Raw genomic sequence first — 12,148 nt, 5'->3', positions numbered from 1 at the left:
AGAAAGTCTGAATCTTTGGTTTTTTATTTCAAAACACCTTCAAAATCTTTGAGTCTTCTCATTCTTTGACCTGCATTCAAAATTTTTGGCACCATCCTGGCGCACACTTTTCTCATGCTTAAATTTTCAGTTAAAATTTTTCTGTTTCTTTGTCCATATTGAGTTCTCATTCAACCATTCTAATGCTTAAATGACAGTCACTTATTTCTGAATGTGGTTTTCGTGGATACCGAATGGCCTGGTTGTCCATTGTCTTCTCTATTCTCTCTTCCTTCCAAAAATCATTTATACCATTCAAACACACAAGCTCGTGATGTAGTGTCTTCCCCATAAACTTGATGTAACAACTTGTAAGTTTAAGTTGGTGTTTTCCCTTCTTTAGTTTTGGTAAAAAATTTGAGGTTTGATTGATTCTTATTTTAGATTCTTTTGTCTGTCATTTTTCCGGCAAACTGCAAAAACACAGGATAATTGAAAACTTGTCTCACTGCAAAGTGAATGAGCATGTTGAAATGTGACTTGGCGGACAACTATGGAAAGGTTTGTGGTCAGCTACCATGCCTTTGTTTCACCAGTTAAGACATGGCCCTAGGGTTTTTGGCACCCCTAGGCAAAAATGTATTCGGCACCCTTGAGATATTTTTATTAAATATTATTATAGTAAAAATTTTTGAATTTTGGCACCACCAGACATTACTACCCCTATGCCTTGCTTACTATGCTTACCGTGTTCTGCCAGCCCTGCACTGGTTGCACTTGGGCTGCATGTCTCCTAATTTAATAGCTACACCTCAAGTTCAAATAGAGGAATCTCTTGCTGACCATGGGGGATATGAGAAGTTTTCCGGACTACGTGAAATATCGTCCTGAAAAAGTATCATAAGACATTGGGGGGAAAATAGTTATGCCAATAAAATATGTGTAAAAAAAATCAGTAAACTTGATTTTTCGTTTACACAACATATAAAGGCAATCTTTGTTTTATAACAATTATATAACATAAAATATGTTTGTTATACAAACATATCTTGTATAACAAACATGGTAATCTTCAAAGCATTATAAAAACAGATCCAAAATACATAATTTTGGGATGATTGGTGGACTGCCAATAATTTTTCACACACCATTGGTAATCTGAACCTAAGTGAATATTTTTTTTTTTGCATAATTTGTAAATGCTCTTCTAGCATGTAACATTTAAAAAAAAATTTACACTTTACATTAAATGCCACATCTTGTTCTGTAAGTAAAGGAAATAAAAATAAACAGTGGGGCCTCAGCTTACGATGACATCAACATCTGATATTCTCAGGAACCAATATACCTTCCATACAACAGTTTATTTTAAGGACCAATGATATTTGCAGGTACCAATGGCTTTCCGATATAGCTGGAATGATACATGGGTGGAAATTTTCAGACGCATGCTGCATGGAATATCACTCGTACGATTATTCTCAACCAATTAGCGTCTTTTTTATTGTTCTATGCATGGCACGTGAAACATCTCTCATATGATTGTTTCAGATCTATGACAATCTGAAACTTAAAGCTCCATCAACCAGTGACTACTGTGTTCTTTGAAGACTTTAAAGCCAGCAGAGACTGGTTCGAGTTTAAAAAAAAAAATGCATCTGAGACCATTAAAATTGAATTCCAAGAGTTTGTTGATCAGGAGAGTTATCTTCCCCACCAGGTTTTTAACATTGATGAAACCAGCCTCTTCTGGAAGTAAATGCCCAGGAGAACGTACATCACTAAGGATGAGGCTAGTTTACCTGGCACAAGCCTATGAAAGATAGGCTCACTTTCCTGTAGGGTGCCAATGCCTCTTGAGATTTAAAGCTGAAGCCTTTGCTTGTATATCACTCTAACACCCCAGAATGTTTAAACAACAAAAGATCGACAAAGGTATGCTGGGAATGTTTTGGCACAGTAACAAGAAGGCCTGGGTTACAAGATGTCTTCAATGAATGGGAGCTTGAAGTTTTCTGTCCTTCAGTGAAGAGTTATCTTGAGAAAAATAAGCTTCCTATGAAGGCATGGCCATGATCTCAACCCTTTTCAATCTTTTGAGGTGCAATTTGACTTTGTTCAAGTCAAATTTTTGCCACCCAACACCACTCCTCTTCTTCTACCAATGGACCAGCAAGTGATTGCAAACTTCAAAAAAATCTACACCACGAAAATGTTCGCAAGTTGCTTTGCAGCGACCTCTGGTAAAAATGCTGTCACCCTCAAAGATTTTTGGAGGTCGAAGTTCAACATGCTGGATTGTGTGAGGCTGATTGTAAGTTCTTGGAATGGTGCCTTGAAAAACATCTTTAATTATCCATAACATTGACGAATTTGAAGGTGATATTGTCACTCTTGGTAAATCAGTGGGTCTGGAGGTTAGCGAAGAGGATGTGGAGGACCTTATTGACACTCATGGGAGTGAGCTAACAACAGAGGAGCTACAAGATTCGGAGAAAATTATGGAGAGTGACACTGGAGAGGAAGAAAAACACACCCAAAAAGTGTCAGCTGAAGACTGTTTCTTGTTGGAAATTTTAATGTAAAAATGAAGTATACCGTGTAAGAAATATATATTTCATGTGTTATTGGGGAACGAACAAATTAGAGGAAATCAATGTATTATTGGCTTCAACTTACAATATTTTCAACACACAATGGGTTTTGTGGAATGAATTACCATCGGATGTTGGGGCCCCACTGTATTATCATAATATTTATTTCATGTTTTATTAATTTTATGCCAAAAATGGACTGGATCTCATTGAGATACAAATTTACTAATACTGACCACAAATAAAAGTAATTCGTACCTCTGATATGTATGGTACTAATGAGTGCATTACTGAGAGAGCAGAAAGTTAAATGTTCCCTGTAGATATTTGTTACCAAGATTTGGTGGCATGGTTGCACCAGGGTTGCCACAAGAGTCCTTAAGGGTGCGGAGAATACTGGGAAACACATTTACTATTGATTGAAGGTTCCCTTGGCATGATTTTTAGGACCTATAAAAATATGTAGGCCAGCATTCCCAGATGGTCTGATGTTGTCAAGTATGAGAATGCAATAATGCATGTGTTTGAGTCGACCATGGTTCAAGCACACATGGCTGCTAAATACATGTAATGACTATATTCGTTATCAAACACCTCTCACTTAGTGGTCATGCCAGAGTATCAACAAGAACATTTTAAAATCTGGCATTGCCCACTAGGGGCTTGTGAGTAGCACAGTGGTTATAATCACATCCTTCTCCTCCCACATGGCATTGAAAAGGCTTGAGTTAAAATTTGCCAATGATGCAAGTGATTTTTATGGGCTTTTTTTTCACAACATGACATTTAATCAATCAAAAGTGAGAAAAAACTCAGATTTTACCTCCAGCAAACTGACTGATGCTCATTACTATTGTACTCTGCTTTACCCCATTTCAACTTGTAGCCCAGTTGTATTAGTGCATTTTACGTTCTGATTTTTAATATTAGCTGCTGTCTCTTCTCTTCATGAGAGAAACCAGATATTCTTCCGTTGTTTCCTTCAATATAAATGTTTACAGCTGGTTGTGACCCCCTGATCCGTAGATTGTATGAGGGTTGTGGTTCTGGCAGATAAGAAAGAATATGAAAGGAACTTGATAAAATTTCATCAGAAAGGTGTACTGGAGCATTGTCTATGATAAAATGTCTTAATATTTTCATTTGCAGTTTAGTTTTGCTGACTTTACTTCTTCGAAGTGATTGTGAAGCTATTTTAAAAGAGATTCAAGATTTTGAATCTCTTTTAAAAGAGAGAGAGAGATTCAAGATTTTGTTAAATTCTTGTTTAGGCAAAGCTCCAAAAGCATAAATAAAATACATTCAGGAAAAACACAATTCAAATTATAGAAAGTCTGAATTAATAAGGTTTTACTGTATCACAAAATTGGTTCATGCTTGCTTATGAAAAATTTGAACTGTTTAAAAATAACTCAAAAAAAAAAAAAAACAAGCAACACAGCGATACTATAGTTACATGAAGTTATTTTTGCGTAATATGGTTTTATCTTCTACCAACTATAAATGATAAAAATAATTTCTGCTCAAGTCAATAGTTTATTTATTTATTTTTTTTTTTCTGTTTTCATCAGTTTAATAAATTATTTTTTCATTATTTCACTGTTATTATTTCAGGAACAAGAAGGTAAGTTACGGCAGTTAAAATTAGAAGAGGTTCACAGAAAGAGAGAATTAGAAGCTGCTAAGGAAGCTGAAGAACATTTATTACGTGAAGCACGCAGGAGACAGGTAAATTAATGATATATGAGCAAAAATCTATTTCATATTTTTAAATTATCATAAGTAATGAATGGAGGAACCAGGCAAACTAATGATTCCCGCAAAGTAGCAGTAAAATTATGTTAATGAAATTAGTAGCAAATGATTGCAGTATATTTGTAATATAGGTGAAGTAAACATTGGCAGTGAGCTAGATGATTTTCTAATAACTGAGAGGAAAGTGGAGGAGAAATTGAGGATAAACATAAAAAAGGCACCCGGGGTGGATGGGATCTATCCAGTTATATTAAAGGAGGCAGCAAAGGAAGTAAGCAAACCCCTAGCCATAATTATGAGAGCTTCTTTGGACTCAGGGGAGGTACCCATGGACTGGAGATGTGCAAATGTAACCCCAATTCACAAAGGAGGATCAAAGGCTGACACAAGTAATTATAGACCTGTTAGTTTAACTTCGGTTCCAGGAAAATTAATGGAGGCACTGGTTAAAGAAGCACTGCAGGATCATCTGGACAAGAATTCAGTTATAGCTCAGACACAGCATGGTTTTGTTAAGGGCAGGTCTTGTCTGACCAATTTGATTGGATACTATGATGTAGTCACAAAAGAACTGGATGCAGGGAATAACTTTGATATTATATATTTGGATCTTAGAAAGGCTTTTGATACTGTTGCGCATGGAAGACTGCTGCACAAATTGGAGCAGTGTGGCATTGGAGGCAAATTGCTGCTATGGATAAAGGGATGGTTGAGTGGCAGAAGACAGAGAGTGGTAATCAATGGACACTGCTCAACGTGGACTAATGTTATTAGTGGAGTTCCTCAGGGTTCATTGTTGGGTCCATTGTTGTTTTCTGTATTTATAAATGATATTGATGATGGTGTATCAGGCTTAATGTCCAAGTTTGCAGACGATACCAAGGTTGGCAGGGTTGTTAAGGACACTACTGATACTATGCTGCTGCAACAGGATCTGGAAAGGTTGAGCAGATGGGCTGAGAGGTGGCAAATGAAGTTTAACATTGACAAATGTAAAGTACTACATATGGGAAACAGTAACCCCAGATCAACGTATCAACTCTGTGGTACTACGCTGACAGTGGTAGAGAATGAAAAGGACCTGGGGGTAATTGTGCAGGCAGATATGAAGTTCTCTGAGCAGTGCAGACGAGCTGCAAGAGTAGCTCATGGTGTCTTGTCAATGATATACAGGAATTTTTCTAGCAGGGACAGGGATGTGATTATTCCCTTGTATAAGGCAATGGTTAGGCCACACCTTGAGTACTGTATACAGGTCTGGAGGCCTCATTTCAAGAAGGATGTAGAGCTGCTGGAACGAGTACAGAGAAGGGCAACAAGATTAGTGAATGGAACAAAGGGTTGCTCTTACGAAGAAAGGCTTAAGTTTTGCAAATTACAGAGCCTGGAGACTAGGCATCGGCGAGGTGATCTGATAGAGGTGTACAAAGCCTTGAATAGTTTGAGCATGCTCAATGCCGATGGGATACTTCCTCTTGCTCAGAATAATCACCTGAGAGGGCATAAATTCAAATTGAGGAAGGACGGATGTCGGATAGATGTGCGGAAATTTGCCTTTAGCCAGCGGGCAGTTGGTTTGTGGAATAGACTCCCATCGCTTGTTGTTGAAGTTGATAGCCTAAACAAATTTAAGGCTCAGCTGGACAGGTATTTCGAATGAACGGAGGGGTGAAATGGGAGTAGTGGTTGTTTTTTTTTTTTGGCTGATGCTGAATAAGCTTGCTTTCTTGCATCATATGCCTCTACTAATGCTAATGCTAATAAGTTTTACACAACTACATGTACAGAAAAATCTCTCATGGTAAATAAATTTTGTTTGTACTTCATGTTTATATGGAGTCAGAGAAGTTGTACATCTGCATATCAGACATGGTATCCACTGAAAAAAAATGGAATGTGATTCCATTTTTTTTTTCAGTGGAATGTGGGTCACTGTATGGCAAAGTTGGAGAACCCCAGCAGTAACCTTTCATGAGGGACTGAGTTGTAAAGTTGTTTGATGCCAGTTGCCATTTGGTTCATGAAATCAGTTTTCAAAGTTATAATGTAGCTAAAGCTATCTGTTGAAAGCAGTGCAATACCAGGGCACAAAGAAAAGCTTATTCTGCTCTGACAATTAAGACCATTGCTTTATCCATGCAGTATAAATCTTGCTGACTGAAAAAACAGATGAAAAGACATAAATTGAGTCATTATAAATTTTTACAACTGTAAGTTCAGTTGTTTGTGCAGACCATTGCTTTATCCATGCAGTTTAAATTAGCACTAGCATTAGTAGAGACATTGATGCAAGAAAGCAAGTTATACAGCATCAGCAAAAAAAAAAAAAAAAAAAAAAAAAAATTCTATTTCACCTATCCATTCACTCTAAAAGTTTCTCTAGTTCTTCCTTGAATTTATTAATCAACTTCCACAATGACAGATGGAAATTTGCTCCAACAATCAACTATCCACTGGCTAAAGGCAGATATCTGCACATCTATTCAAAACTGTCTTTCCTCAATTTTAGTTTGTCTCATCAGATTTGTAATCCGAGCAAGAAGAAGAATCCCATCAGCATTGAGCCTTCTCAGTCCATGCAAGGCCGTATACACCTCACAGGTGCCTAGTTTCCAGATGCTGCTATTTCCAGAAGCCTTTCTTCATAAGAGCACCTCTTTGTTCCCCTCACCAATCCTGTTGCCAGAATTGGAAAAAACATGCTATAAATAGTATGCTTTTCATGACACTATCCCTTGATCCAAGGGTTGGAGAGATGAGGTTGTATTCAATGATAGAAAAACCACTCCTGTATTCAAATTTGCAAATTTAATGTCATTTGGGTGCCATTTGAGGTTTTTGGATACCATGAATTTTTTTACTTTGGGGACAAAGCAATCATGGAACCACTCTAAGCATAATGTAGTAACCCAATTATTGGTTTTTTTTTTTGTTTGCTTACCAAAATATGCATTTGATTTTTATTCTTGCCTCTCAGTGCATAGGTTTTTGTGGAACAATATACGAGCATAGGCTTTACTACACAGTCCTCTGAAGCAATTGTTACACAGAAAAAGGGATACACACTCCTTTACTATCCTAAAACCAGGAGCAGTCTCTTCATTTTTTGAAAGAAAAGTTCTATCTGGCATTTTTTTCCAGAAGAGTATAGTCTCGTCGGCATCGAAGACCTGTTGTGGCAGATATCCTTTCTTCTCAATAAGCTGATGTACGAGGATGATCATTTAATTCGCAGACTGGTGTAACATTGTATGTTTACTGCGCAAACTTTTCATAAGTGCCACTAGAGGCACTCTCCCTCATTGCTACCGAACAGACTGTGTGCGCGCATGCCAGTACGTGAAGAGTTATTGTTGCGTGAAGAGTTTGTTTTTTTTTTTTGCCACGTCACTGACAATCATTTTGAAGCAAGTATCACGTAGGGCATATGGTGTAGAGTGCTTGGTCGACGAACAGCTGTATTTAAATGGTACAAGTGATTCAGTTAAGGGCCATGAGTCTGTTGCAGATGACCCAAGACCTGATCAGCCTTCCTCCTCAACTCATGAGCAAATCGCAAAAGCCCAAGAAATCTTGGAATGCCATTTTGGATTAGCTGTTAAAATGTCCATTTCATATGGTAGTGCTCATAATATTGTGAAAGACTACCTGAAAATGTCGCAAATCTGTGCCCTCTGGATTCCACACAATTGACTCCAGCACAAAAACATCTAAGAGTAGACATGCGCAAAGAAATGCTTGATCATTTTGCACCACGGTGTCAAATTTTATTAAATCAAATAGTGACTTGTGATGAAACTTGGATTTTTCACTACAATCCTGTGACAAAACAACAGTCGAGGGAATGGAAACATTCCGATTCACCAAGACATAAGAAATTGAGCTTCTCATTCGTCTGACGAACAAATGATTCTTGTGTTTTTTTGACATAAAAGGCATTCTTATTACACATTTTCTGCCTTGTGGAATAACTATGAATACTCGGAGTTTTCTCGGGGTCAAACTTTGCCAAAACATTTATGAGAAACGTCAAGAACTTTCTGGTGTGAAGTGATTTCTCCGTAAAGACAATGCCAGGCCCCCATACAGTTAATATTGTGCAGGCAGTGATCACTGCCATAAGTGCCAAGATTCTGCCACATCCCCCTTATTAGTGGCATGTGATTTCTTTCTGTTTCCATGTCTGAAGAAAGCTCTGAAAGGCAAGTGTTTCACACCCGACAAAGATTCTCACAGAGCCACAGAAGCACTTCAGTCTTTCGAAAAATGGCTTGCAAATAGCATTTAATGCATGGGCATGATAGTGCCGAAAGTGTATAAAGTTCAAGGGAGAGTATGTCAAGGAGATGACAACAATTAAGATAAGATTTTGCACCAGTCCGCAGATTAAATAATCATCTCTCTTAGTTCATTGGGATACCTTTGAGCTGCTTCGTGATCTGTTGATGCTGACTCACCAGCGAGCTTTATGTTGTGCGAACTGTGCCTATTTTTATATCTATTGGACCATCCTTTACTTGCTTGAAAATCAGAAGATGGCAATTAATTCCTTACTCTTCTGCATGTTGAAATGATAACTGCTTTGATTTCTCACAAACTACTTAGAGGAATTTTCTTTAGTGCTTAATCCTCTATCCACAAATTGTGATTCCAATTTTGCACTTATCAGGGCACTACTCTTATTGCCTTCTCATTTTTATTTATGAATCCCACTGTTGGCTCATTGATTCCAAAATCTCTTCCAAATGATGCACTTTTGCCCGCTGAGCACTATCAAGTTCTTTTATTTTTTCATTTAAGCGCATTACATTTTTCCACCTATGTACACTAATTCTTTTTTTCTTTTGGCATCTATCTTTGATTATCAAACATGCTCACTTTCCCATTCCTCTAGTACAGTGGTTTTCAACCCTGGTGCCACATAATTTGGGTTTAAGTTACTTTAACTTATTATTTTTTAAAAAATTTATGTTTATTTCATTATAAAAAGGTGTACAGTATCTTTTTAATTTTGTGGTGTTCTAAAATTGATGTTTACTTAGTACCTCTATATTAAAGAATAAAATTATAATTTGTATTATGAGATATAATTTCTTAAATTATATTATTGTAATAACTATCATATTAAATTTTTTAATATTTTTTATATATATATATATATATATATGTGGGTGATATAAAATAAATTACTTAGGGGTGCCATTATAAAAAAAAAAGGTTGAGAGCAGGGTACATACATGTGCTGCTGGTATGGTTGGACTGAGGGCTGGGCAGTGGCCTGTAGCCAATAATAGACTTCCCCCACCAAATTTTGAAAAAGTGGGGATCACTGTATATATGCTGTATGTGCATCTGTTTTGTTATTTTAAAATAAAAATCAGCAGTTTCTTGTATTTCCATCTGTCATTTTATATATGTAACACATTTATCTGGTGTATTGAGTCATGTTAAAGCCAAAATGCAGCCCCCCTCCCAAAAATGCTAATTTTTATATAAGAATGTGAATGGTGTACAAATTTTGCATGTTTCCTTCTTTCTGTATTTATTTTTTCTCTTCAACTTAGGATGAAGACTCTCGTATGCAGTGGAATTTACAACACAAACAACAGTGGCCTGTCCAGAGTTTAAATCAGTCCAGCAACATTAGTCATCCTAACAGTGCAAACCAAATGTCTGCACCACCATCTAATCAACTGAAGGAGCAAATAAATTCTCATCAGGACATCCCTCCTCCACTACCTACATCACCACCACCTGTTGAAATAAACTATTCATACCACACTCAGAATAATGTTTCGCTTACACAGTATCAGGGACAACCGAGCGGGACTCAGAGATTGGATTCGCTGCTTACTTCACCATCACAAGGTGTTCCGCCTTCTCTTCCTTCATTGCATAATACTGTAATGCCAGAGAAGCCTCTAGGTCCCCCTGTACCCCCAGAAAGAAAATCTTCATATGAAGTGACAAACCAGATGTCTGCGGGTGGAAATAATAGACTAGTAACAAATTCAGCTCTTCGGAATGGAGACAGTAACAACTCTCAGCATCAACCAAAGAAAGTATCTTTCCATGATTTGGAAATGACTTATGATGCCACAAACCATGACACAAGGAGTCATTCAGTGGTAAGCTCAAATTCACAATCATATACATTACAAGATATTGATGAGGTGCTGGCTACACCTCATAATTCTCAAAATATGAATTATAGTTCTAATTCTACACCTGGGGTAATTGGTGCACAGGAAGTTTATAGAGACCCAAGGCATCGTATTGAAGCTGAAAGGATGCAGCTGGATCATCATGGTGGCAAAAATACTGGACCTGAGAAACTGAGTTTTAAGGAGAAAATGAAAATGTTTGCAATGGAAACTGGTGAAAAGGAAACACCAAAAGACAAGGTGAAAATTTCTCGTGCCCAACGGGACATTGAAAGTAACATAAATGGAACCTGAAATCTTTTGAAATTATCAGGTTGTGAATGCTGACTATATCCTGTTTTCTTAGTTCATTTCAAACAAGAAATGTCCAAGTTTCAGCTGTTAAATGAAAAGAGGATCTGATTTTGGCATATCCTGTTGTTCATTGCCTATATCATTAGAACTGCCCATCTCATCCTGATTTCTGTTTGTTGGGGCAGTTCTAGAGAATAGTGTTAAATAAAATAAAAATATATATACACACACAATGTTACCATCCTTGAACAGCTGTACAGAATTATAGAAAGATTACTGTGCAAAATATTTTTAACATATTTTTTACAACTTTATTGAAGAATCATCTCAGTGTTGCAAACTTCTTATATTTTTCCACCGTTCTTCATAACTCTTAGCATCGAGTCATTCGTAGTTAAACCTTTGTGGAGAAATTTGTATAATAAACATATATAAAGCACTTATATAAGGAACTTAGAAATGTGCCTTTCATCATCTAGCATATTTCATGTTGTCACCATGCATCCGTCCTGTGAAAAATTATATGCTGCAGCTATGTAAAATTTTATGTTCTGTTGTCTGTTTTCTTGTTTTCTGAGAGTATAAGTGTAATGTTAACCTGCTATATTTTTTTCAGTTTTCAGACTAAAAGCAATCACTTATTGCTTTTTTTATGAGTAAAAATTTCATATCATCTTAGAATCTAGTTTTCACTTTGTTTTTAATCTCCTGTTAAATAAGTATAATTGTATCTTTTTTACTGCTTTATAAATATATATATATATATATATCACTCATGTTTGAGTGAATGAACTTGTAAAGTCAATTTTGTACAAAAAAAATGTAATTTTTTGAAGACAAGCAAGAGATCTCTATATGTTATGTTATGAATAACACAATTTTAGTGCCTTTCAGTTGTTCATTCCAGTGCATTTAAAAAGATCTATTGTACCCTTCCTGTTTCATTGAAGCACAATCACAAGTAACAAAAAACTTTCATTGAGTTATGAGAAGCAAACTTAAAAGTTAATGCTCAGAATTGTATAGGTCACAAATGCATATAGATTTTATTTATAGAGGGCTTAAATTATTCTGAAACAAAAAAAAAAAAAAAATACTAATTCATCCTGATTTTCTTGTAATCTAAACATTGCTTGATTTCTTAAAATTTGACTATCGTATATGCTTCCTTTCAAATGCAATAATACAATCAATTCATTTTGTAAGAATATTAAATTTTGTGATTTTATTAACATTCTCACTTCAGTTTCAATGCATATGCATTGGACAGTTTGTAAATAAAAATAGCTTTATGAGTAAATTTGTTGCACGGATTATTTCAGTATTCAGATATTTTCCATTCAGCACAAAAAAAAAAAAAAA

The 12,148-nt window shown here is 36.1% G+C and overlaps 1 protein-coding gene across 2 annotated transcripts in view; it reads left to right on the top strand.

Annotated features, from left to right (window-relative positions):
• Nucleotides 1-11,378, top strand: part of cno (adherens junction formation factor afadin) — a 525,824-nt gene extending 514,446 nt beyond the window's left edge. For both annotated transcript variants that reach the window (XM_090380034.1, XM_090380033.1), the window contains 2 exons: nt 4,188-4,301; nt 9,893-11,378. In XM_090380034.1, the coding sequence (XP_090236160.1) occupies nt 4,188-4,301; nt 9,893-10,786 (1,008 nt within the window). In that variant the 3' untranslated portion in view covers nt 10,787-11,378. The remainder of the gene's footprint in view (nt 1-4,187; nt 4,302-9,892) is intronic.
• Nucleotides 11,379-12,148: the final 770 nt, after the last annotated feature.

Source organism: Mastigoproctus giganteus, chromosome 8 (genome assembly GCF_048544385.1).
Source record: "Mastigoproctus giganteus isolate SK-2022 chromosome 8, ASM4854438v1, whole genome shotgun sequence".
Lineage (NCBI taxonomy): Eukaryota > Metazoa > Arthropoda > Arachnida > Uropygi > Thelyphonidae > Mastigoproctus > Mastigoproctus giganteus.
The sequence above is the reverse complement of the archived record's forward strand: the minus strand, read 5'-3'. Positions and strand labels throughout refer to the sequence as shown.